The following is a 27,979-nucleotide window of genomic DNA, read 5'->3' on the forward strand; positions in this document are numbered from 1 at the left end:
TGATGTGACTTTATTGATTATTAATCCAGATCTTATGAATATTCAATCCAAGTCTTATGAATATTTAATATAGGTCTTATGAATATTCAACACAGACCTTATGAATATTCAATACAGGCCTTATACATTTTCATCCAGTTCTTATGAATATTAACACAGTTCTTATGAATATTCGATACAGGTCTTATGAATATTCAATCTAAGGAACTTTTCTTCGGAGGTATAAAAAGGAATGAAATTTACATTTTTTTGGAATTTAAATTTACTGTTTGTTTTTTTTTATTACACTTTTTATCTTCAAACTATGTCCTTGAATAAACCTATGTCAAACTCAATTACATATATTTATCTTATTACTTCTGTTGTTTTCCTGATTTCTTAACAATTTGCCTTAATGTTCAAATTCTTTTTTATATAAAGATTATATAAAGAACACAAAAATCTAACCATATACCTTTACTAGTAAATAGCATTTTACCCTTTGTAAAAGAAGAAAAGAAAAATCCTTGTGTACTACTACTCACTAGTGGTATGAACTAAAATAAATGGTGTGTAATAGGGAATGCTACGTACAAAATATTAGATAAGCTATTACATGGTTGTAGTAATAATTATTATTAATATCTATTTTATAATTTTTTTCTTGGTATTTTTTTATTTAATATTTGTTATCTTTTACAATTACAGTGTCTTTATCTTTCATTTTTTATATTTCTGTTTAATATATAATTTTTGTTTTATTTTTTGTTTTATTCCATATATGTATATCTGAAAATTACCAAATGAAATCAAATGCATAGTTGTTTCGTCCAAAAGAAACAATTTATTTAAACTTATTTATCTATGAACAAACTTTAGAAAGAGTGATTTTATTTGTTTTCTTATAGGATTCGCCGACTCATACTATTACCGTTCTAATGATGGTGCGTGGGGTATAATTTAAATTCTGCCATCCCCACCACACAAATCACTCAACTATTAAGTTACAAACATTAAGTCTGCACTCAAGTCCAACCACTCATTACACATGCTTTCTCACTTTCTTGTGTTCGGTCAGTCGTGAAATATATTCTTTTACATTCATTCACTTTAAATTCTAAATTTTTATCTACATATTACCATAGCAACAATTAGCATTCTTATTCACAATGATCACCATGGAAACATATCACTATTAGCAACTTATCACCATAGCAATATTCTTAATTATCACTCACTTTTATAATTATTTGGGTCACCAGAGCAAATATGTTATAAGTGGTGCAATGCATTTATATTTTCCAAACAAATATTTCATTACCTCGCTGTATACATTACTTAATAATGAAACATTTTTATGAGAATTTTACAAACTTTATTTATAAATCTGTTACTATATTTGCCTTTGTTAACAAATTAAAAAAAAAGAAGATATTTATAAAGCAAATATTTTGATAAACTATTCAGACTTTTGTACATTCATACATCTTTTCACTTTATCAACATATATTTATTATTTTAGTTCTTTATATTTTCTGTTATTTGATACATTTATTATTTATTTCATTATATTATACATTATTTTATTCTATTTATTTTACTGTATATATTGAACAAACACTGGCCCAAAACCATGTCTCAATTTTTAAGATATATTTTACATGGTAGGGAAGAATTTGAGCTTTAAAAAAATGTGTTTTTTGGAGAGTTTGAATTATGGGAGTTATATTATTAATTTCATTATTGGTGATAGGTAGTATTTTTATTTAATACAGTTGTAAATGTAAAGATTAATGGTCATAGAATTATATATTTATATAGATTATGTTTATTTGTCATTTTCTTAATTAAGAAATATATATATATTTATATTTATAATGTAATTTATATTACAAGTTAATGGTTAGGACAGTTTAGATTTGGAAACATTTTTTTTAAACCACTTTGTTTGCATGAGCTCACTATAATTGCATTTTGCCTTGCTTTGCACTCTTATATTATTTATATTTCATTATATATTTATTTGCAACTATATTTAATAATCTTTCAATTTTTCATTTTTATATTGTTCCTGTTAATAGAACCGTAATAGATCCAGTGATCATCTATTCAATGACATCATTATCACAATCAATGACATTGTCAACTAACAATTTTCCTATTTTATGTCAAAATTACTATTTCAATATTCGTTCTTATATAGCGCTTATTGCTCATTGCTTCTAAGTGCTTCACATTATTACCCCTGTCATTTTTTGGAGAAAACACGTATGGAAACATACTCCCATAATGCAGCTAGTAGTAATCAGCGCAAAGTTGTGTCTTGATCTAACCAGGTACTCATTTATACACCTGGGTGGAGAGAGGCAAACTTAAGTGTCTTGCCTAGCAATGCTACGAGAGTTGAATTCAAACTCATGCTCAGTAGTCCAACACACTTCAATTCAATTTATTGCGGATTTTACATGAACAATAAAACACACATACATCACACATGCTAGAGCCAGGAGACTCCAACCGCAAACTCAATCGCTTTCGATGGGATGTCCCAGCCAGCAGTGACACACCTACACAATGCGCCATACACCCTCATGTGTGGCGTAAACATGTTGATACTCATGTTATCCTATATTATTATCTGCCTGTATATTACTCATGAAATGCATTATGCTTGCAATGATCACCCTAAAGCATGTTTCTCTCTTTTCTTTACTTCTTTTGCTAGTGTCACTGGCCAGCAGCAAACACACCATCAAAGGTTTGTGCTTCCTGCTTTCAATATGTCTTGCTTTGCATCACAAAAACAAAATCTGTTAAAAAAAATAAGTTTTTTATATGATTTTCATGTTTGTCTATTGATATTGTTTCTGAAGTGAAAATTAATGTTTGCAAATTTAATACAATAAAAGAAATAGTTAATATTTAACCAGGGTTTTCCATCTAGTCGAAGCTGATCATTAGGGACCCAGTATTTAAATAAATAGAAATAAAAATGTATATTGTCCTAAAATAAGTTAAATTTAAGAATAGATTATGTACACTCTATCTGTCATATACAGTTCCCATTGTTTTTACATGTAGACAAATTTACTCTGTAAAACATTTTAGTAGAAAGGGCAACTTAACGCCTACATAGAATCTTGTTTATATAAATTAAAATGTCTGATACAGAATTAATTAATTGATGAGAATACACTATGGCCTACTGTATGTGTCTAAACAAGTTTTTATCACATGGTACCTTTAATCTACTTTGCTTATATTATAGAATATAAATAATACAATATGTTTCATTGTGACAAAGCAAAAATTATAATATTGTGTATAAAACGGCGCTATATAAAAACAATTTATTATTATTGATACAAAATATTACAGAATTTTTAAGAATTTATTGAAATTGTTTTTCTTTTCACAGATTTACAATATGATTATACCTTGACGGAGGAATTTTGTCAGAATCATTTCTTAGTGGGAATCCTGCTACGTGAGGTCGGAGCGACCCTACACGAAGGTCCAGAAGTGCGCCAGATGGGTATTAATGTCATACGTAACCTTCTCGCCAAACACAGTGCTGATGACCGCTATTCAACAAAGGTAATGAAATAATGCATACAAAATTTCTACCAAGACTAGCTCCCTCTATCATAGTTTAACTCTCTCTCTCTCACTTGACACGTTTTCTGTCATTCAAACAATAGGTTTTCCATGAATTGTTTCCATATTTTTCGGTTTTGGGCAGGATGGTTTGTATTGTGCTAAAGTCTTTGTTTTTTTCATTAATTTGGCCATGTACTTATTCTAATTTTATTCTACCAAAACTGGCTAGCCCCATCTATCATAATTTAAGCATGTACTTATTTCAATTTTCAGCAACATCGAGCCAGAATTGGTACCCTCTATCTTCCATTTGTGTCAATCATTCTGGAGAACGCACCACGTCTCAACATCCGAGATGTACCGACTACTCCTGGAATTGGGCAGCATATTAACGGAGATGCCTCCATTGTGGAGATCTCTACCGGTCTTCCTGATGGTCCCCAGCATGAACGCCATGGTAGCATGTCTAGTTCAAAGTCACGCTCACTCAACCGTGACTCAACTGTCCTAGATGCAATCGCTGGAAGAGGTATGTATTTTAATTTTGTATGCATTTACCTAGGTGATACCTTATATGGTGTTTGTCCTTCATCTCACAAAATGTTTAAATGTATTGTCCTTAAAAACCGGAAAAATGAATGAAGAATAGGCCATTTAGTAGTTGTAATAAAGGAAATCATTTCCATAGAAAAAAAAATGAAGCAAAATGATGTTTGCACTTATAAAAAGACAAAATAAATGGTTAAATTAAACCAATTTAAAAAAACAAAATCAATCTAATTTTTGGTCAAAATGAATAACTATTATGTGACATTAAAATGGCATATTCAACAAAAAAAGTTTCAGGGGAACAATATATCTTTCATTCCACAGCTGAAAATAGTAATTATAGTATTAGTTGAAATGAGGTGAAAAAGTAATATCTTTTATTAAACTTTTTTGTTCAACATTTTAATTGAATAAATTACATTGTTTATTTATTGAAATTTTATTTGAAATCACTGGATACTTAATTTAAATTATAATTTATTATAAAATGTTCAAATTGTTTATTTTCATTCATTAAAAAGACCAAAAGCTTTACACTTGTAATATCATGACGGCTCCCACAGGTATTGTTGCTTCATTCATTTCATTTTTATTTTTGCTGTTCTTCAAAATAACTTTGACTTTTATTTATTTGAATTTGTTTTCAAAGTTTGCTTTTAATTTCTATTTTTTTTTCAATTTCGTTTGAATTAAAACTCAATGTGTGTACTGTTAATCTTAATTTAAACTGTTCATTTTTTTTAAACTTTTTTGTTTTGTTTTTATTTTTGCTGTTTTTCAAAATAACTTTGACTTTATTTAATTTGAAATGTTGTAAATATTGTTTTCTAAGAATTGCTTTTAATTTTTTTTTTTTCAATTTCATTTGAATTAAAACTCAATGTGTGTTTGTTAATCTTAAAGAACAAAAAATGTTATAGTTTTTTATTTTGTGTCTTTAACCATTTTTTTTAATGAGTGCCTTTTTGTGTTAAATGTGTTGTGTTGCAGTTTATTTATCAGCTTGTATGTTCTTATGATGTCAAATAATTAAACAGATTTGGTAACTTATATATATATATATATGTTATAGCAAAATATAACTATTTAAATACAGTATTTTTATTCCAATTTTATGTGTATTTGTACATTTTACAAGAGATACATTTTAATGTTCTTTTTTTAAGAGATTATAATTTATTGGAACATATGTGTGGGATGCATTCTATTCTAACATGCATGTTTTTATTATAGTACAACATACTATCACATTATATACTAACTCTACTTTTATAGGAATTAGACATTATTCGCAATCCAACATTAATGTTTTGAACGCATCATCAGACTCTCCAGTTATACGACGCATGAGTTCTTCAGGTTTGTAACGGGCACGTTGATTGGTTGTCATGATTGTCGCATGACGTGTCGGCAAGACACTCCCAATGAACAGTGTTTACTCTTAATTCATCAGTGATTTCATATCAAGTTATATATAACTTCTTATAAATTATTTCAAGAGTTATATATATAAAGACATCAATTCCAAATCATGTATCTTTACCATAAGATAGAGAGTTCATTCGATTTTTCTGATAGACATTTTTGCACTGGACACATCCATACACATACACATTATGACTTAAACTATTGGAAAATTATCCACCATATTGAATAACAAATAATCAATAATCATATTCTTTATTGCAACTTGGTTTTAATAACAAATTGAAGTTTAAAAAATATACAAATGTAAAAGCATAATAAAACACACACAAACAATAAGAGAAAACACATAAAAATACAAAATTGTCAACCAAACTGTAATCTCCACTCCTCACTACATAGACTATGTTAGTAGGGGATATCTTCCTTCCTAGTTAGAAATATTTTATTAAAACTGATTAATTAAGAGTAATCTGCTGTAAACATTGGTGTATCTTGGTTTGTCTGTCTTGTTTCATTTTCATCTTGTTGTTGAAGTTTGTTCCAAACACTTCATTCTTGTCTTGTCCTGTTTCCGTATCCAGATCATCTTCATATTTGCCTGTTGTCTGTGCTTGCAATCCTCATGAATGTTTATGGTATATATTGGATTGCTTATGACATTCTGTGTAGCATATTTATGTTTAATATTTTCGCTGATAATTTGCACGATTTCATTTCAAAAGAGTTATTGGTGACGGTTTGATTAAAATCCTTGTTCATGAGATTTAAAAGGATGCTGCCTGTATGTTGTCGCTTGTATAAATACTGTCACAAAATTGCACCATTATTCAATTTATGACAGTGATGTCCCTCTCTTAATTGTTGCAGCATTTCTGATAAGTCTCATGAAGTTTGGTATGTAATGATGTCTTTATGAGGGCTTACTACTACTTAGTACTTTAACTGTTTGATTAATCATTTTTATCTCTTTAACTTATCATGGAATAACTTTTCTATTTCTAATAGGTTCACCAAAAATGTGGATACCTTAAAAAAACTTCAAACTTACATTATTAATTTTTCTACCTTCTTTTGATAGACTGTGAAGAGAAAGGGATCAACATATTAATTTTACTGTTTTGATTTCAGAAAAAAAAGTGTTATTTATTAGAAATTCTAATTTAAAGCTTTATGATACTTTAATTTGACATTCCTAATTTTGTTAATACAAACAAATTTATCTTGACTTAAAAAATCAAGAATTTTTAAATTATTACTTATTATTATAATTACATCATAAATATACAAAAACAATTACTTTTACCTTTACCCCTTCCCTTCCCCTAGGGCTCAATAACAACGGCGTAGAGAAGAAGACGCGATCTCAAAGTGAAAAGAATAAATATAGGTTATCATGGAGTCTTCCAGGTTCGATACTCAAAAGCAAATTTCTCATAAATTGCTCATTTAAAAAAATTAAATCTCACTTGATAACCGCTTCTTATCAATAATAGCATCTGGATCTACTAGCCTACACGTAAATAAATTTGTATATCATATGTATGATATCTTAGCACTGATAAACAATTTAAAATTTGCATGATGTAATATATGCTTTGAATTGTAAAGATCTAGGACTCTACAAGTGAATAAAGAAAGTTAAAACTCAAGAGGGTAAAACTCTGTCTACACTATCAAACTTTATGTGACAAAAAAACTGTGATGTGCCCATATATGGACATGATCATGTCATGTCTACCATACTTGGGCATATCACTACCATATTTTGGCACGTCACACTTTTTTTGTCAAACTAGTTTGATAGTGTGGACAGAGCTTTAAACTTGGTTCCAACTTGGACCCAACACAACAAGTGTGTTGACCAATCACAAGCCACAGTTCGAATTATGCATCGCGTTGTGATTGGTCAAGTTTCTTGTGGTGCCTGAATTACTATTTGAAATATGTGGTATTTCAAACCTTGAATAAAAACCAAATTGAATCTTTAAAGTACACATCACTGAGTCCTAGATCATAGCGTTTTAGGAGTAATACTTTTTAATAAAAGAAAATAGTTTTTAAGAATTGCCGCATGAACACAACAAAAAACGTATCAAGCTAGAAATTTGTAGTATTAAAACCTCTTGCATTGCATGGTTAAACTCATTGTAACTTCATCTAATATATCAGTAACTAAGAATGAATTTTACTAAACTTCTTTTTCATTCTCAACATATTAGCCTCAGTCTGACAGAAATGCTCCTTTTTTTTTTTGTGGACACAAAAACAAGTTAAAAAATGTGCTCATTTTTATTATGGTAAAAACAGCTGTAAGCAGCCATTTATAGAATAAATAGTTGATGTAAAAAGAAGAATAAAATGTTTAGAAATATTTAGTTAGATGCTCTCAATATTTTTTCCAGAACGGCCAAGTTTTAGTCCGCTTATATCAAACCCGAGTACACCAATTGGAAGTAGCCTTACATTATCCAAAGAAAACTTAATTGATCTTAAAGAATTGGATAATGTTAAACCGGCTATTAGATCATTGCCAGGTTTGTTGTGTGCTGTAGTAGATACAAAAGCTTTGATTGCTGTGGCTATTTTATATCGATGCAGAAAACATAATAAGTAGTTGATTTATAAATGACAAATTTCAAACACACGTGTAGGAAGCCAACCTTTGACCTTCGTTTAATTTTTTTCCATTAAATGTTCTAAATATTTTTACCTAATTGTCAACTTCATCAAAGTATACATGATGCAATAAAGTGAATTGGTTTATTTAATATAATTAATGATTAATATGAATTAATTTTAACAAAATCTCTGGTCACTAAAAATTTGTCATTTATAATGTAACTTAGTGCAGCTTAGTAAACTTATCATATCTTCATTTCCATGCAGTTTTTCTAAAACGGTAGCTTTACTATAAATAACTGTTTTTCTTTTAAAAAAAAAATAGCTTTTGTTATTCATAATTTAACAAAAAGTAAACTTGCTTAGTCCAGGAAATCATCATCAGCTTGTCTGTCTGTTTGTCTGTCTGTCAGTTATAAAATATATAAGCATAATGATGAGCTAACAGGAGAATTTGTATACAATTCTTGTATATTATATTAGTGCTTGACAACCTAATAATTTATTTTTGATAATGCTCTGCTATCGAGTTTGTTTGTTTTATTCGGTACTCAAGAAATACAACAACAACAAGTTTACTTGCAAACAAATTAAAGACATTTTGCAAAATCATATTTCACCTTTTTCTGCAATTAATCTCAAATATACTAAATATTTGCATCAGAGATGAGTAAAAACATCTACCTATTTGAGTTCTTGATTAATAAGAAATATACTATTTTTCGTAGTAATATCAGATATCAGTATAATATCGAAAATGTAATTTCCGGTATATTCCTATATATTTTAAAACATGCCCCAACAAAATCTATGCTCCCTGCTTACATTATCTATTTCAATTAACATTGCTTATTTCTTAACAACATAACAAGACGTATTTTATTTTGCACGTGAATGTTTTGAGGTATCATTTATACTAATGTTTTTATATTAATGTTTTATATCATTGACAGGAATATTTGCATATAACATGAGACTAATTTAAACAAAAATTAATTGATATTATTTGAATAATTTGTTGATAATAAACAGTTTATATGTACTGGTGGTGTTTATATATATGGAACTAATTTACATAGCATGCACTGTATGTATGGCTGACAGGTTTATATTTGCATACAACTAGGTTTTAATGTTGAGATATGTTATTATACTTCAAAAGTCTAATAATCAGCATATAAAAAGAATTAAAATGAATGAAAATAGCTGCCAACACTAAACTATATATAGCCTTCATAAAATATGTAGAACTTGCTATCAAAATATGTGCCATATATATATATATATATATGCATTATTACTCTTTAATCTAACTTCTTTCTATCATTTCTTGTTGTAGGAACTCCAAATTTACCCAACAAACTCGACAGAAGTCACAGTAATTCTAGCACATCTTTGACTAGTACTGTGACCAATGGATCTGCTGTCCCCTTCCTCGAAAAAGATGACACGCGCCCGGGCAGCATGAGGTCAAAATCTGTTGTCATGTTTGATCGATTGGCAGAAACTGAAATTAAAGATCTACTTATCTGTCTTCTTTCCATTGTCAAGGATATCAATGAAGGTAGAGCATAAATTTCAACTTTAAGGGGTGGTTGTTTAATCTGAAACATGAAATCTCCAATCTGACATCCATATATTTGATGCAATATTGAAGGATTTCAACACAATTTTACATGATTTTACTTTATTATTATATATAAGGTAATACACATTACACTGTAGCTGATTACAAATCATATAAAACAATGTTCGATTTTCTTCTATATTTAATTGGACTGTTTATTGTTTTTTTTCAGAGGTGATGCTTGGCTGGTGGGCACAGGCGTCAGAAGATGATACTCTGCAATTTTTTGAATTAATGATGTAAGTAATGACTAAATTAATTGAGTGATGGTATTTAAAAGTTTTATCCAGTTTTTAGTCTGGTACTGGCGTAGCCCTCTTAAACCATAGGAAGAAGATGGGTGTTGAACTTATTATGTACTGCAAGTACCATACAGACAGACTCTAATACTGCAGGCCTATAATCCCTATTTAAAGCTCTGTGTACAATGTAAAAAAAATGTGATGTTTCCAAATATGGTAGTGATATGACATCATCATGTCAATATATGGACACATCACATTTTTTTGTGTAGACATTTGTTAATGTTATGATTTATATTGTAAAATATGTACATGTTGCCTTACAGGACTTGTTTATTTCACTTCCGATACATTGGCAAAAAACAGATCATTTCAGCAAGGTAGGTTTCAATTATGGTACTTAGATTTTGTAAACATTATTTTATTGTAGCATTCTGTTACAAGGTTGACAAAACTCAATCAATAACTTGTCAAATAAATTTAAGTTTATAAACCATAAATTTAAATATTCGGGAGTATTTTATTTAACTTAATCGTTTTGTGACATTTTTATAGTTAGTTACTCTTTTATTAATTCAATTCCACTTTATTTAACCATGGTTGTTCTTCCATTAACACATCAAACTATTGTAGTTTATCATAATTAAATATTAACTCAAAATTAAATTATGCAAATCTCCTAATTACATCAAACTACTCGGCAACATTTGAAATATAATTTTGTTTGTAAAAATAATTTTCAAAAAAAAACATAATAATGAACATTCCATGATAACCTTATACGCTCTTGCTTCCTCTAGTAATAAGATAATCCAAAATGCTAATTCAGTCAACTCTCTCAATACGGCACTTTCTGAAAATCGGAAAAACTCCAAAATTGCATTTTATTCTGAAAACCAGACATATTAGGCCAGCCGATTGGTGTCTTGTATTGGGAGAATTAAACCTTTTGTTTTGCATATTATTATTTCAACCATTTGCTTGCTATCATTACCAGGCCGTTCACCAGAAAATTGCACAAAAGCTGCTTTGCTGGTTACTCATACACAATGTAGGAAGTATTAGCATGCACAAGTAATTTGCATGAAATTTGCATAATGATACATGTGGAGAATTGGGCTGAATGGTTTTGGAAAATTAGACTGTCTAACCTTAATTTAATTATTTTGAATAATTAGAATAAAAAACAGATAAAATATTCATTACATATTCAAAATTTGCATGATAAAATGTTTGATATTCCTCCTCTCCCCCAGGCCCCCCCCCCTTCTCCCCTCCCCACTCTATCTAACTTAAATGCATCTTGTACATGACCATTTGTCTATTTATTTGAAATGTGAATGTCTTTTATAGTATATATTAAACCATTTATGTTTATGAAGCTCTGAAACTCTCTAAATTTGGTGTAGGTTATTATATTATTAGTTAAAGTTAGATATATTTTGCACTAAAATAATATCTTATATTCTTTATAAAATATATTTAACAATCTTAATTTATGGCATTTCTGCTGGATTATGGTATTTTAATATGTTAGTAATGTCAAAGGTTAAAGGTTAACATGTTTAGATTGAAGGTAGATTCACACCTAATACAAATTTGGTTCGGTATTGCTAACAAAATAAAACAAGAAATGAATGTTGGATCAATGTTGGGTTTGGTGTGAATGCAACTTTAAACCTGACCTTAAGAGGGACCATGTCAAAATTATTGTACTGCAGTTACTGCAGTAGTAACTTTTTAACAGTAACGTATGATTTAGGTTTTTTCAATGTAATATAGTTTATTGGTCACTGCAATAAAAAAACAGTGTGTATAATTATCCAAGAATTACTTGTAATAATTGCATAAATTGGTTTAGAAAGAGTAAACAAACTGTCGTACTGTACTGCAGTAACTGCAGTAATTCATTTTGACATGGTCTGTGAGACTATATAGTTACACTTACTTGATAGTTGCACAATTAACATTATTCATTCATTGTTTATATTTTCTTTTATGATTTTGTCATCTTGATCAAATCCTTTCCAATGGTAAGCCTATCGACGTCTGCATGTTAGATTATCATTGTTTGGTATTCTTGTGTTTGTTTTAACTAACTTTTTCAACTAAGTTCTTTACAAGATAATATCTTGATCTTTATTTGCAGTGAAGATGTTGCCAATTCAAAATGAACATTTAAACTGCACACAAACTACTGTAGTGTGTATTGTGGTTTTCAATAAGTTTTAAATATTTATTACATTGTTTCAAGAGGTACCCACTTCTGTGTTGTGCCATTGACTTGTGGTTTCCTATTGGGCTATTTGCCAAATTTTTAATAAATAATAAATATTATAAATTTTACACTTGGTATATTGGTTTCTGCTTCTGCCATTTAAGCCATGTTCGGTAACTTTCCTGGTTACAGCTCTATAAATGATACGTATTTCCAAATTTGCTATATCCAAATTTTCCAAATACCAGAAGATAAATTGAATCATACACAATAATAGATGATGGAGGAGGACTATGGCAGCACAGTATACGATAGAAAGACTCAATTGCTACTTTTCAGTTATTCTAACACCCTCATTCCCTCGTCAATAGCTAATCTGCCTTAAGGATCTTTCACACCTGTTCAGGCACGCTTTCGGTCCGGCACCGGAAGATCAAATCGAACATCAAAGTTTTGTTTTAATGACACTTCACGTTGCTATGCACCAGTCAATATGCGCGTAGCCGCATGAAAACAAAATATTTACGTTTTAATTTACCGGAGCTGGACTGGAACTGTGGCAGAGCAGATGTGAAAGATGCTTTATTCCATGATTTATATTTTTTCTGCTATGTAAACATTGATTAAACGTAAACTGCATGATGTCTATTTGCTAGCAAAACTATTACTGTTGTTGAGTTAATGTATGCTATCATACAAAGTGACATTGAATGCTGTGCTCTCTGTCTTCTTTTGAAAATCATTTGCTAAAACTATGTTTCATTCATTACTATTGTTCTTTTTGCAATGCGAGCTTTATTATTGTAAATCTGCTTTATTTGTTAGGTCAAAGTTCATTACTAATGAATGTGAATATTTTAGCATCTATAAATTACTGTTGAATTCCTTCTGTTCTTACTCTGTATATCCAATTTTTTAAACAAAAAGAATTTTATTTTTAAAATACAAAAAATTCAAAATATCACCGCTTAATTTAATGATTTTAATTTGTCTTATTTCAGGTTTCGCGAAAAATCTAGCTGGAATGAAGAAAAGAGTAAAACATTACCTGCTCAGAGACAGCGCCCTCTAGTTACACGTTCAGTCGCCGCAATTGACACAAGTTCATGTAAGTTATTGTTTATAATCTTGTTTTTTTTCTAAATGTGATATAAGAATCCTACATCTTGTTAATTTAATTCCAAACGTTTGTTTTACTACTTTTGCAGCAGCAACATTTCTTCCACTCACCGATACCGAAGCAAGTCAAAGAGCAGTTCTTGAGGCAAACATGTCCCATGAAGTTGGTCTCATTGTCTTAGACGTTCTTGGACAGTATTGTATGAATTTTAAGGTAAATAGAAAAACAAGATTAGAAGATTCTAACTAATTATTTATACACTACCAAATTTGTGTAACCAAAAAAAATGTGTTGTGCCTATATATGGACATGATGATGTCATATCACTACCATATTTGGGCATATCACTACCATAATTGGCACATTTTCAAACTAGTTTGATAATGTAGGCAGAGCTACAAGGTCATGATGACATCATATCATTACCATATTTAGGAACGTCACACTTTTTTTTATAGTGTATACAGAGCCTTAAGTGTTGCAAATAAACTAAATAGTTCACAATTGTATTTAAACTAAACTTTTTTTAAATGTTGTTGCAGAACCAACTTGATGCTAATGATGGTGATAACCCATTAATGCTGAAAGTGAAAGAGATATTTATAACTATCCTGCAATTTGGCCAATCAGAGACACTGTACAAGCACACATTTGCATCATTAAGGGCATTAGTAAATAAGGTAAAGTATACTCATAAATACATTCTAATCTTTTACCAATTCCAAATTGTGGAAAGTGAAAATGCTTACATCAATATCCTTCTACTAGCAGTTTTAATATACTTACCATCCTTAGATGAGAGCGCATCTTATTGTAAATAGTGAGTACAGTGTATTTTTACATTATGTTACTTTCAATGGGCCAGTGGCCATATTCACCATTCACACTTAGGATACAGGAAACACTTCCTTAAGGGAAAATCTTCTATCTAAGTTAGTACAATTTAAGGGAAGTACTTATTTATTGAGTTAAGTGAAATACTAAGGGAAATATCTAAGTGTTATTGGTAAATATGGCCACAGAGATTCTGAAATAAAATAATGAATGAATATAGCTTATATATATTGCATATGAAAACTACATTAATAACTTTTGCCTATTTAAAGAATTTTAAAATCATTCCGTTTTTTAAATAATAATTTTATCTAATTATTTCTATATTTTAGTATTAAAATTCAAAATAACTTTATTTTACTTACAGTTTCCAATTGCCATGTTCAAAGGCAGTTCAACATTGGTTGGTGATTTGTGTGTGGAGATTCTTAAGTGTTGTAATTCACGTGTTCCATCAACACGCAATGAAGCATGTGCATTGCTCTACCTTCTGATGAGGAGTAACTTTGAGTTTACTGGCCGCAAGGAATTTGTCAGAGTTCATTTACAGGTTGGTTAAGGCCTGAGTCACACTTACAAAAATCTAACTTACTAGTCCTTGAGTACAAACATGTGAGATTGAGTTTTCGATATCATAACATAACAATATTACGGCCAATTTACACAGATGAGCGTTAACGGTAAGCTTGTCCCACATAGAAACTGTGTCTATCCTGCGTTTTGTGTAAATGGTCATAACAAAGAACATAAATTCTATATTTTTCTTTTTCACCAATGTTACCATTTGTCAGTGTAAATTGGCCTTTAGACTATTTCAAGACTTTGTTTCAGTCGTTCTTCAAATTATGACATCTATACTTTTTGTTTGTAGGTGATAATAGCAGTATCAAAGCTAATATCTGATGCTGACAGTGGCCGCTTCCAGGAGTCACTGGCAATTGTGAATAATTATGCCAACAATGACAAAGCAATGCAGGTATATAGTGTTTTGTACAATAAAATAGCATAAGAAATGATATAATTTAAACGGAAGGTACTGAAATACAATGCTGTGGGTATCAGTGGCCTGAATGTGTGGATCGCAATGGCGAGATACAAAATAAAATAAGCAAAAAGTTAAATGAAAGCAGTAAAGTAAAACAACTAGAAAGAAAGTGTCAATATTATTCTTCTATTTAGGAGCAAACTTCATAGTTGAAGGCTACTGCTCCACTGGCTATAGCTGGTGCAATTCCATTTCCACTTGTTTTGTTGGCATACAGTGTGTGGCCCATATAAAAAATATATTATTATATCTCTCTTTCTACAGAATTCTCACTTCCCCTCACAAGTTCGTGACCTAACCAAGAAAATTAGGACGGTCTTGATGGCAACAGCACAGATGAAAGAGCATGAAAATGACCCAGAGATGTATGTAGATCTGCAGTATAGTCTGGCCAAGTCTTATTCCAGTACGCCAGAGTTAAGGAGAACCTGGTTGGAAAGTATGGCAGAAACGCACAACAAACATGGCAACTATTCTGAGGTATACAAATGTCTTAATTCTCTCAAAATATCTGATCTTTTTGTTACTATTCCCACTCAATATTCATAATAAACATTAAAATGACATACTTTGTAACGTTTATATTTTTTATTTTAGATTATAAAAGGATCCTAATAGAAATAGGCTAATAAGCTTTTTGGGCAATCCTGGAAAATCTTTTATAAATGTATTTATTTGTAATGTCAATAAATTATTGTTGTATTCTGATTGTTGTTTAAACTATAGGCTGCGTTTTGCTACATCCACATTGCTGCGATATTAGCTGAGTATTTAAAACGAAAAGGTGTCTACCCAAAAGGATGTTCTGTGTTCAAGTCGATCTCGGCCAATGTAGAAGAGGATGAGAAAGGGGTGAAGGATGATGGTGGGATGCAGGATGTACAGTATACAGAGGTAAGTAAGAAATGGCTGCACATCAAGGAATTAATGGTTGAATTTACCTGAATGTCTCCTGTATCAAACAGATTGGCTACATCAGTAATGTAGTAGAGAAGATAAAGAGTGTCTGTAGCAGAGATCTAAAGCTCTGTCTACACTATCGAACTTTATGTGACCATATATATATGAACATGATGACATCATGTCACTACCAAATTTGGGCACACTTTTTTTGTCACATAAAGTTTGATAGTGTATTAGTATTAAAATATGCATGTACATTTAAGTGGTGTATGTGGAAATTGAATTTTGAAAAAAAAAAGAGGTTCAAAGAGTATAAACAACATTTTAATACCAAACCATTCTAATTTTTCAAATATATGTAAATGTACTTTCTTTTACAATAGGAGCATTTTGTAGATCAGTTGGAAAAAATTACAAAAGCATTAGAGAAAGCCGAGAGGTTTGAGCTGATTGGTGAGGTGTACAAGTTGGCTATTCCGTATTATGAGGCTCAGAGAGATTTTACTGTAAGTAAATTTTGAATGAAAAAGTAATTTAATAAAGACTCAATAGAGTGTACTGTAAGTAAATGATATATTTTATTAATATACATTTATTTTGAATGAACAAATAAATTATTAAAAAAAACAATAAGGACTCAACAGACCATTTTGTAATGTTTTTTACTGTTTTCCGTTTGTAGGGCCTAGCAGCAGCATACGGCCATTTACATCAAGCTTACCAAACTGTCTTAAAGGTTATGATGTCACAGAAACGATGGCTAGGAAATTACTATCGAGTTGCTTTCTTTGGAGCAATGGTAAGCGCATTCGTGTTTAGTGCAGCTCTACCCATTCATTGTGCTGTTAAGTTACTTTAGTGAGAATCAAATTTAAATATGTGATATATTAATAAGAATCGTACTGTTTGTAAAATAAAAAATAGGTAAACAAAATATTTTTTGTACTAAATACTTTTGATATACCATTCTGTCACTATCACTGTTATTTAATATTAGCCTCAAAAATAATATGATTGCTTGTTTTATTTGTTAGTATTTTGGTGCAGATGACGGTAAACAGTACATTTATAAGGAGCCCAAAGTGACAGGTCTTGTAGACATCTCACAGCGTCTAGTTAGTCTTTTTGGAAACAAATTTGGTGTTGATAATGTGGAGTTAATTCGAGACTCGGGCAAGGTATTTAATGCTTAATTCATCTTTCCACAAATATTCAATTAAATGGCCTCTTCAGACTGTTCTCCCAGAGGGCCCGTTATGATCAGTGGCTGTGATGTACTAGTACACCACGGTAACCCCCTACCCCTTCTTTAAAGTGCACAGAGCTAGATGTGTACAATAAAATGGTTTATAGAAGACATGTTCTACAACCAGAACCATGGTGCGTGTCAGCCTCGAACCCTTGTCGATGTTATGGCTACGTAACTACGGTTCCACTGTTTTAACCGCTTGGCCACTCACTAAAGAAAGATACAGAAGTAAGACTGCTTAAATTTGCATTGTACATGTACAATGTTGATACGATGAAATAAAGAGCGCACACATGACTCATTTCAGCACATCTGATTGGCTACATCCTTGAACCCATGTTATAATGAATTATAAATTATTTCTTAGGTTGACCAATCAAAGTTAGATGACAAAATTGCATACATCCAAATATCATTTGTGAAACCGTACTTTGATGACAAGGATCTTGAAGAACGAAAGACAGAATTTGAACGATCAAACAATATTCGCCGTTTTGTCTTTGAGACGCCTTACACCAAAGGAGGCAAGGCACATGGATCAGTGGACCAACAATGTATGCGTAAAACAATTCTGACAAGTAAGTGTAAAGTTTAAACTTGAAGTTTCTAATAATTATAAGTGTTTTTAAACAAACTTACAGCACAAATTCAACAAAATTGAATTCACAAATTGAATTTTCATTTCACGTGTATTCATCATATTCATCACTATTTGTTTAAAAAAAATCAGTTTTACTATTTACCAGCACGTATGCACTATTTACCAGCACGTATGCACTATTTACCAGCACGTATGCACTTTCATTTAAATTATATTCATGTTTTTAGTCCTTATTACCAAGTCCTCATTGGGAACCAATGTAAGACATAGAATTTGGTGATTTTTTTCTATAAATTTACAGTTTTGTTGTAAACTATTTAACCCTACATATTATTTAAATATAGCACATTGTCATAAGAAATTAAACATACTAATAAGACAATAAGAATTTGACTCTCTAAATGCATATTTTTGTTTGGACAGCCTCACACACATTCCCTTACGTGAAGAAACGTATCAAAGTGATGTACGAGAACCACCAAGAACTGAGCCCAATACAGGTTGCCATAGATGAAATGAACACAAGAGTAAAAGAACTGCAACAGGTCACCTCAAAGATATCTCCTGACATCAAAGGACTTCAACTCAAACTTCAGGGTAGCGTCAGTGTTCAGGTAAAATTGTGTTTAATTGATTTAATAACTAAAGTTCTATCAACACTATCAAACTAGTTTGATGACTCAAAGAGTGTGATGTGCCCAAATATGGTAGTGATATGATATCATCATGTCCATATGGGTACATCACATTTTTTTGCAACATAAGATTTGATTGTTTAGACAGAAGTTTAGAAATCGCTTTAAGTTCTGGTTTTTAGGAAAAATGAATTAAGATTTATTGGTCTTTTCGAAATTCATGTCGGACTTCATCGCTCAAAAAAAATATTTTTAAAACAAATATACAAACTAAAATACTACAATATGAAAGCTTTTATTATTAGTAGTTATCGTTTGCTATGATTTGCTAGGTGAACGCTGGGCCAACTGCATATGCAGCAGCCTTCTTCGGCAAAAACCAGGAGAAGAACTGGTCTAGTCAACATGTATGGGAACTAAAGCAGGTTTTCAAGTAAGACTAATTTAATTTTTAATTTTTTATGCATTTACCTAATTTCTCTTTTTAAACATAGTAGAACCCTTCCTTTCAAATACCCAATTTCGGATACACCCATTGAGATACCTCCTTTGAGACACCCCCATTGAGGGAACACTTTTCTGTGAAATGAATGAAGAGTGGTATGTTTTAACATGATGGCCAACTCCTATTAAAGAGTCTTCCCTAATAAATGGGACATTGCTTATTTTCCATACACATCTTACAATAAGTCTTGAGCACTCTTAAGTAGTATGTGTGCTATAGAAATCCATATTATTATTATTATAATATACTTTTTCCTTGCAGATATTTCTTGATTGCCTGTTCGGAATGCCTTGATGTAAATGCTAAATTAGTGAAATCCGATCAGTTTGAATACCACGAGAAAATGAAGAATAACTTTGAAGAAATGGTACAACATATATCAGAACTGGTTGGTGAAAATGTAAGTAGCATTATAATTATTATACAGTATATACGTAGGAAATTGGAATTTGGTAACCTTGAATTTGCTACTTTTGTGTAATTGTTTTAGTTGGTTGCGACCTTTGAACTCAGGAATTGAAGTTCCTACTGTTAATGTAGGTATCAATAGTTTAGTTTGAACTAAGGAGTTAAAGTTGGTATATTAATTTTGTAATGATAGTTTTAGTTGGTTACGACCTTTGAACTCAGAGTTGAAGTTCCTACTGTTAATGTAGGTATCAATAGTTTAGTTTGAACTAAGGAGTTAAAGTTGGTATATTAATTTTGTAATGATAGTTTTAGTTGGTTACGACCTTTGAACTCAGAGTTTAAGTTCCTACTGTTAATGTAGGTATCAATAGTTTAGTTTGAACTAAGGAGTTAAAGTTGGTATATTAATTTTGTAATGATAGTTTTAGTTGGTTACGACCTTTGAACTCAGAGTTTAAGTTCCTACTGTTAATGTAGGTATCAATAGTTTAGTTTGAACTAAGGAGTTGAAGTTGGTATATTAATTTTGTAATGATAGTTTTAGTTGGTTACGACCTTTGAACTCAGAGTTTAAGTTCCTACTGTTAATGTAGGTATCAATAGTTTAGTTTGAACTAAGGAGTTAAAGTTGGTATATTAATGTAGTTAATGATAGTTTTAGATGTTTGTGACCTTTGAACTCAGAAGTGAAGTTGGTATATTAATGTAGTTAATGATAGTTTTAGATGTTTATGACCTTTGAACTCAGAAGTAAGGTTGGTATATTAATGTAGTTTAATATGATAGTTTTAGTTGGTTGCGACTGTTGAGTTTTAATGAAAAGATGGTTCTAGTCTATTAAAACACTTGAACTCTTAAGTAGGTAAGTAAGTACAGTAATATAGGTAAATGTGGTGTTATTGGATATACCCTAATGTATAGTTGTGTATTGTTTATTGTTAGTTATAATCCTTGAACTATTAAGTTGAAGTATACAGATAAGTAGTATTAATGCTATTTTCACTTATCTCAATGACAAATCAAAATGTACTAATTCTGATGGATCAATCGCTCTTGTATTTTTGAAAATGAATGATTTCTTTCAGGTTTTGGAAGAGCTTCCATCGATGAAGAGAAAGTCTTCAGCAAGTCAGGTGTTCAGTGTAATAAGTGATTCAACTGGTAATATAGGTTATTGAATGTGTACAGAATAAAAACTGATTCAGATTCTAATAGCAGTATGTCAAAGGTCAAATTAAACGTATCGCATCTGCTATATTTTTAATTAATGAATATAGAGTGCCGTGTTCAAAAAGTCACCATTCATACAAAATTATTCAAACTTTGTTTTACCTAAGATAAATATATTAAGTGATCAGATCGTTTGTCGTATAGAGAATTACTTTTGAAGAAGTAATTCTCTGACGAGTGGGAGTCGAACCCACGACCTCTAGATCATCAGCGTGGCATTCATGCCTCTCAACCACCGAGTATTTGCTGATGGCTTAAGTTATATTTCTGATTATATTGTATTATAATGATATTCAATACTGATGATAAATTGCACTAAAAAGTTAAATTATTTTTTTATCTTTTCCCAATATTTTTGTATCTTTATGGGAATTCAAATAAAATCTACTTAATTTTATAAATATTGTGTAACTAATGATTTTATATTGTAATAGAAACAAATACTTTAGCTGTGTAATTTATTGGAAGGTAGAAAAACATTGAAGAATGCTGTACTCGAAATAATGTACTTAATGATGTTTTATAATGTGAAGATCTTGAATAACATATACTGTAGTTGTCACATATGTATTTATGTATATTACATTATGTAACACATGGCTATATTTTACATTATGTTATTTGAGTTCACAAACCTACCACTTGGACGCGACGTAACCGTACACCTCAGGTGATTTGACCAATCATGATGCGGTGGATCCGATTTGTTGCTTGTGATTGGTTAACTCACTTGCGCGCATTGCGCATACGTTGTTGCATTATTTTGCGCGTACGTCGTTGCGTTGAATAAGTTAATAGAGAAAGTAGCATTACTGAAGATCCATCTCAGTGACAGCAGGGAGACATTTTTAGGTGTTCATTGATTTCAAAACTTTTTATTGAATGATTATAAGAAGAATATTTAAACGTTGAAGAGTTTGGATTGTTTTTATATAAGTATTTATGTGGCAATTCCACATCCAGTGTTGTTTGTATATTTGGATTTATACATGTAATTGTTATGATTTTGGTTTTCGTTTTGTTGAATATTAGATTTCAATGATGATACATGGTTTGTACGTGAAAATGTGAAAGCCGTTTGTACATGGCTCTAGTATCGGGTATGCTTTGGCATCATACTCCTTCAATAGGTATTTTACTCATGTTGAGACCGTATTATACGGGGGCGAAATTGGCGCCCCGTAAATTAGTTGGCTATTTTAATTTGTTTCCCAGTTTTATTGCAAACGTGCCAATAACCATGAGAGTGGCATATGGGGCAACAATACCAGCGCTTATCAATATTTATTTATTAGTAATTGTTATTTTAAATAGTATTACAGAATACCATATTATATTGTGGATAGTTATAACAACCATATTTGCTCGTATGCTGACAAAAATTGTAAAATTATAGTATTATTCAACGCCATATGATGAGTAGATAGATTTGTTGATATGTACATATTATCACTGATATATCATGACAAATGTATATATAAGAGAAATAGTAATGATTGTTTCACTACGATTTAAAGTGGATAGAAAGGAAGTGATTCGAGCGTGTTAATATTTTATTATTTATCTAACTTTTAGGTTCAAAATGACGGATGTCAATATATTTAACGCGCAGTGAAACAGTGATTAAAATCAATAGAAAAACAAGAAAAAGTTGTGTTTTAATTTATTGATGGAATCAGTCAGTGGTTGTAAAGCAAACATCATCACAATCATGAAACAAACGTAAAAATAAATATTGTAAAAAACACTACAAAGTCTCATGCTGTATAAACCATTTAATAATAACAATGTTTGTAGTCTACAGCATACAAAATTAGCATAATAATAAATTAGCATAATAATATTTCATTGTTCATAATGGCAACTAAAGCTACTTTTTACTTCTGTTTTGTTACGTATGTTTCGGTAATGATAGAAAGTCGTGCTTTGGCACTTTTGCACATTTTCGCGTCACAGAAGTGGATGAAAATTAGAATACGCATGCGTCAACACTTTTCGATTCGCGCGAATAAATGTGTCTACATATTGGAAAAACAAGCTTACTGGTTCGGAAGATCCGTCGCTGTGATTGGTCTATTAATACGAGAAACAAATTGACGTTGAATTATTCGAGTTCATGACCATTGTTTACATTGTCACAAAAAATATTGAGGTCATTCCTAGAATATCAGACATTTGACCTACGTCACGACGTCACAATAATGACAATGAGGTTAACACAAGTTTCTTTCGAAGTTCTAACAAAAGAATTGCAGTAAATATCCGTATTCGCAATAACACCACCACAATGGTTTCACTGACGTACTGTACTTTTCCTATAAAAACATGAATTGCTTATATTCAAGGTTTACAGTTTATTATCGAATGATGTTTTTTGTTGGACCATCGCGCTAGAAAAATTAATTAACTTTATAGCTCACTGGCTAGACGTGACCCGGTTGTCAAAAAGTGTGTAAACAATATACTGTACTTGGTATGTTGTGAAATATCACTTACAATTTGCCCAAATATCCAAATCAAACTTCTTTCAAGTATTTTCGCTCAACGAAACTTTATAACGCAAACTGATTGTTATATAAATCAAACATTTAATTAAAAGTGTATGGCATGGTATAAACGTTGATCTAGTCAACTGATACCAGGGCAGAGCAATTGTAATTTCGCTCTTCCCTGGTGATACTAAGTCAATGACGTCCATGTGTCTTCAGAAGAAGACGGTTACAAGAATAGTATCAGTAGCAGATTCCCCTTCCTTTCCCCCAAAAGCATCATACACTCCATGATATTCCACGTTTTAACAACTGTTTTTCTGTGAAAACTTTTGAATGAGCTGTCGTTTCTATATTATCGACAGTTTCTGTAGGCTCTAACGTGTATTCATTTTCAAGTTCATTTATGCTAGTTGGCTTACCGCCCGTAGAGTTCATTTCAGTTTTTGTAATTTCACTATTTTTTGACAACGAATCGTTGTTTCGTTGCGCGTCCTCGGGCGATTCTTTGAACTCTTTGTAGTCAGACGATTGCATATTTGTGTTACCTGGAAATGTATTAAGTTTATTGTCGGAAATTGTGGAATTTTGTTTGAAAAAATAATGATTAGGAAGACTGTCATACGTATTATACTCTGGTGAAACAGGTTCTAAATCAGATTTCATTAAATGGTTAACATAATTGTCAATTAACTGATCGCCATCGACTTCGCTTTTGGCGCTATCTTCTGAGCATGCGCTACTTCGCAGGTCTTTATCAGGCCGACAACGCATTGATATGTAACGTTTTACTGCGCGTGATTCTTCGTCTGTTGCGTTAGCAGGCGGTGTACTTTCCGATTCATTTTCATCGGGTGCGAAGCCGTTATTGTGAAAAGCTGTTTCATATATATTTTCCATTTTATAAACAATCGTTGCCGACGCTGCTTCCTGTAATTTAAAATCGTCTGTTGCGTAATTTTCTAACGCTATCTGAATGGTTGGATCTTCAGAGTTTTGATAAACTAAGTTTTCTTTACGTATGTTGTTCAGATTTGTATGTTGAAGCAGCACTACTGGTATCTGGTATGGCGATTCAACATCTTCATTTTGTATTTTCCTGGCATTTCTCGGTGGAAGTGGTGGTCTTCTTCCGCTCATTATGGTAAAATATGTGTCACTAATGCTTGTCTTAGTTCTCTGTAAAAAATAGATCGGACGGGTGTAAAAAATAGATCGGACGGGAGTAACAAATATTTTCAATTTTAAAAACAAAAAAAGAAAGTCTGATCTAACTAAGGAGTGCAATGTACTTTAATATGCAATGCGTGACCCGCGTACACTAAGATATACGTGCACTTTTACGTGCGCGTACAAATGCTGATGAAAATAGTACGGATTTAGTAGGCACGCGCGCCAAATTTGTATTTTGTAGCGTTCCTAACTTTTTACTTTCATAACCATATTTCCTGATATGTACAGTATCAAAATTAATTTGAAAATAAATTTATATCCCAGGTAATTGCAAATGACTCAAATGATTTAGTTACACATGTGACACGAATATATACGCCACTAGTGCTTCGTGGGACTCGTAAAACGATATTAGACGTCAAAGCCAATTTAATTGATAGTTTTTGTAAAATACCGTTATACCTATTACAAAATCTACGTTGATCCATTTGAATAGCTTATTGTTTCTAAATTTCTAAAGGAATTTTTTTGCAACTTTGAATATGTCACCATAGCAACATTTTTGTCCACTTTTCGTATACGATTGTTGAGTTTGTAGTAAAAAAAAATTACCTTCCAAGAGTGTTTTCTTTTGCTCCTTTTTGACCTAAAGTTGATAAAAAAAAGGTAATGTTAAATAATCATACTCTGATATTAGTTCGATCGTGTAAAGAGATATATATAGTATACGTGTTAGAGCATGTGGGATTATCCCGTCATTAAACGGAGTGACATATCAGGGAACATAACTGCTGATAAATTTGGGAAACATGCTTAGTGTAGCAATAGTAGTATTGTATTTTAGTATTTTTTTATAGCATTTGGCTGGCAACAAAGTTCCCTGATATTTCAATATTAACTTCGACGACACATGGTACCAAATCAATCCATAATGATATAAATTACAGTATCTTTGTAAATATTTATTTTTTCTGAGTTATTTTAAACAGATTTTCAGCTTATTTTTATTTTGAATAACTTATCTTTAGCTTATCATAGACGAATGAGAGTTGCCCTCAAAATTGTATCATAAATCATAAACTTTAATACAAACCTTTTAATACACAAATGTAATAATTTTGCAACAAGAAAGATAATGAACATAGTCGTAAGTACCGCTACAATTCCGATGAGGCAAAACACAAACGTCGACGAGAACATCGTTCCTTTATCGGACCTGGATTTCACCGTTGTTGTTAATCTTACGTTCTGATCATCATCATCAGCATTGGTGTAGAAATAACTGAACGATTCTGGAACCGAAGACGTACTTTTATCATCGGAATCGGAAAGGTTTCGTGAGGTTAGATTACGTTGAATTGGATCTGAAGAAACTGAATTTTGAGTAGAATTAGGTGTGGACAAATTCGGATCCGGTTCAGGAGAAATATTATTTTGATCAGGATTAGAAGTACGTATTTTTGTAACCGGCTTGCTTCTAGAAGTCGTTAAAAGTTCTTCTTGGATTGTTGACATCTGTATTGTGGTTATTGTTTGTTTATATTTATAAGTCTGTGAGTCATTATCGGTTGAAACGTCATAATTGGCAGAATGTGATTGCAAGGAGGCATGTGTAGATCCTGTTGTTGATGCCTCCATCATGGAATTCCCTGCGGTGATGCTTTCTCCTATTTCAGTTTCTGTACTCATTTCCCTGTCATTACTCCTCGTGGGGTCCTCCTCGTAAACTATTATTGTAGTAACTGTGGAATATTCAGTTTCTGGTTCAGTTGGTTTTACTCGTTCATTCCCTGCAAATAAGTAATTTAGTTATAATATATACTAAAATAGAAGTTAAATATCTGTAATATTTAATGTGATTCATTGCGCCTGACATTATGGTTATTATGCCTATTGTTAAGAAGAGCATGTACGGATAATGCACGCTTTACTTAGTTTATCCCTTCCTTCAGTCGACCTTTTGTTCTGTTTTGTTTTCCCGATTAAGTTAAAATGAATAGCCGGATCATTTTTGATCAAAATAGACTGTACCTTTTTTATACCACAAAAAGAACGAAAATCCGGAGTCAAGGAAGAGGTTAATAAAGTATAAATACTGAATGTATTCATTTACTCAAGTCACGCTGGTCGATAATCATAAATAGATCATACCATTTTAATGATGCGATAAGACATCTCACAATATCTTTATGATCTCACAAAATAATCGAAAATCTGCGATTTAATCATACTACTTGAACAATTAGCTCTTGAGACACCGAGCGAGGATAATACTGTGAATAACCTCGTGAAGGAATTTATAAATTAGGTAGGGTTAATCCATGATTGTTATTCCGATAAAATTAAATGTTGAATCACGAATTTTCCTTTGATTACTTTTTTTAGTTTAAAAAAATCGGCATTTTAACTAATAAAATCGAACTTAAAATTGAAAAAATAGTCGAAATTCCAATGTACGTACCTGTTGATGTAATTGCCATTACTACTCCACGTTGGTCGAAACAGTAAACAATACAAAAACAAAGAAACACATGCAACTTAATTGTTGCATGGTTTAACCGATTACTGTGGAACTGCATGCTTTCATGCGCCAGAACAACACATCTGCTAATTCCAACAAAATCGCAGATAGAAAATGAAGGAATAAATTAACTTGCAGGAATAAATGGAAGATAATGTTCTCTCGATGTGTACGGTATCTCTACTCAAGCTGCGTGTGTCAATGTTTGACCTGAACCAATAGTCGATTGAGTTGTTGTGACCGCGTTTTTGTAAGATTGGTGTATTTCTAACCTTCTAACCAGGCTACTTCAATTCAGTTTATTGTCACAACGACACGCCTCAATAATTTTAATCCAAATAACCTTGGACTTTTATAAAACTTTAAAAGAAACAATTTTACTAATAATGGCATGATGTTTACAATCAGTAAAGCACGTAATTTCAAAGAAACTTACCAAAAGTTTTACATAAAGTTAATTTAGTAATTAAAAAATGCATTTTCATCTTTGAAAAATTCGGTGAAAGTTCAGAAAAAAATATTAAATCGTCAACAACCAGAAAAATAAGGAGAAATTGATGAAGCTGAAGAGTTCAATATAAAAAAGGTTTAGAGAGTGCGGGATTTGATTTTCACAAAGCGTGTGCTCCCCACTTGGACGCGCGCGCGCAACGCAAGAAAGTAAGCGTAAGGCAAGTGAGTTGACAACAGTTTCGGATCATCCATAACGTCGCAATTGGTAATTATCATCAATCTCAGATATAACCAATCGCAGGCAAATATTTTTGGCACATATTTTCTGAACATTATCTTTTTCAAAAATGTTAACATTTTTCTCCATAGTTAGTTCAAACATTTTAATTATTTTTGTCTCGAATTATTAGCATTTTCTTATTCCAATTTCTAATCGTATATTAAGGCCACAGATCAAGAATAGTCCGACTCTGAAAATAGCAAAAAAAAAACATCATTCTGTTGATAAGATTTTATAATTTCCTCACCCTGGGGTGGTGATAAATAAC

At 31.2% G+C, this 27,979-nt stretch overlaps 2 protein-coding genes across 17 annotated transcripts in view; one reads left to right on the forward strand and one right to left on the reverse strand.

Annotated features, from left to right (window-relative positions):
* The window catches only part of LOC140050455 (dedicator of cytokinesis protein 9-like), a 68,042-nt gene extending 45,597 nt beyond the window's left edge, over nt 1–22,445 (forward strand). For 7 of the 16 annotated variants that reach the window (XM_072095642.1, XM_072095648.1, XM_072095647.1 and 4 more), the window contains 23 exons: nt 3,398–3,576; nt 3,853–4,108; nt 4,650–4,691; nt 5,404–5,487; nt 7,959–8,090; nt 9,515–9,739; nt 9,975–10,041; nt 10,371–10,424; nt 13,264–13,370; nt 13,471–13,595; nt 13,925–14,062; nt 14,584–14,766; nt 15,088–15,192; nt 15,526–15,741; nt 15,988–16,155; nt 16,548–16,670; nt 16,847–16,963; nt 17,199–17,342; nt 17,781–17,991; nt 18,438–18,628; nt 18,982–19,082; nt 19,416–19,554; nt 20,651–22,445. In XM_072095642.1, the coding sequence (XP_071951743.1) occupies nt 3,398–3,576; nt 3,853–4,108; nt 4,650–4,691; nt 5,404–5,487; nt 7,959–8,090; nt 9,515–9,739; nt 9,975–10,041; nt 10,371–10,424; nt 13,264–13,370; nt 13,471–13,595; nt 13,925–14,062; nt 14,584–14,766; nt 15,088–15,192; nt 15,526–15,741; nt 15,988–16,155; nt 16,548–16,670; nt 16,847–16,963; nt 17,199–17,342; nt 17,781–17,991; nt 18,438–18,628; nt 18,982–19,082; nt 19,416–19,554; nt 20,651–20,743 (3,200 nt within the window). In that variant the 3' untranslated portion in view covers nt 20,744–22,445. Of the gene's footprint in view, nt 1–2,704; nt 2,738–3,397; nt 3,577–3,852; nt 4,109–4,649; nt 4,692–5,403; nt 5,488–6,882; nt 6,964–7,958; nt 8,091–9,514; nt 9,740–9,974; nt 10,042–10,370; nt 10,425–13,263; nt 13,371–13,470; nt 13,596–13,924; nt 14,063–14,583; nt 14,767–15,087; nt 15,193–15,525; nt 15,742–15,987; nt 16,156–16,547; nt 16,671–16,846; nt 16,964–17,198; nt 17,343–17,780; nt 17,992–18,437; nt 18,629–18,981; nt 19,083–19,415; nt 19,555–20,650 lie in introns of all 16 variants that reach the window. The other 9 variants (XM_072095652.1, XM_072095654.1, XM_072095645.1 and 6 more) reach the window with 8 other exon arrangements.
* A 105-nt stretch (nt 22,446–22,550) lies between these two features.
* Nucleotides 22,551–27,369, reverse strand: LOC140050457 (uncharacterized). The gene is made up of 4 exons (XM_072095659.1): nt 26,919–27,369; nt 25,551–26,247; nt 25,070–25,103; nt 22,551–24,463 (listed from the first exon to the last, which is right to left on the reverse strand). Exons 1-4 carry the CDS (start codon nt 27,034–27,036, stop codon nt 23,564–23,566), a joined length of 1,749 nt encoding a protein of 582 aa, XP_071951760.1. The 5' UTR covers nt 27,037–27,369; the 3' UTR covers nt 22,551–23,563.
* Between the last annotated feature and the right edge of the window lie 610 nt (nt 27,370–27,979).

Source organism: Antedon mediterranea, chromosome 5 (assembly GCF_964355755.1).
Source record: "Antedon mediterranea chromosome 5, ecAntMedi1.1, whole genome shotgun sequence".
In the NCBI taxonomy this organism is placed as follows: domain Eukaryota; kingdom Metazoa; phylum Echinodermata; class Crinoidea; order Comatulida; family Antedonidae; genus Antedon; species Antedon mediterranea.

Excerpts from the sequence above, each read along its gene's own strand:
- LOC140050457 (XM_072095659.1), bottom strand. The coding sequence starts at position 27,036 with ATGCAGTTCCACAGTAATCGGTTAAACCATGCAACAATTAAGTTGCAT. Across the intron at positions 26,248-26,918 it reads AATGGCAATTACATCAACAG|GGAATGAACGAGTAAAACCA; the intron begins GTACGTACATTG and ends ACTTATTTGCAG. Across the intron at positions 24,464-25,069 it reads AAAGAAAACACTCTTGGAAG|AGAACTAAGACAAGCATTAG; the intron begins GTAATTTTTTTT and ends TATTTTTTACAG.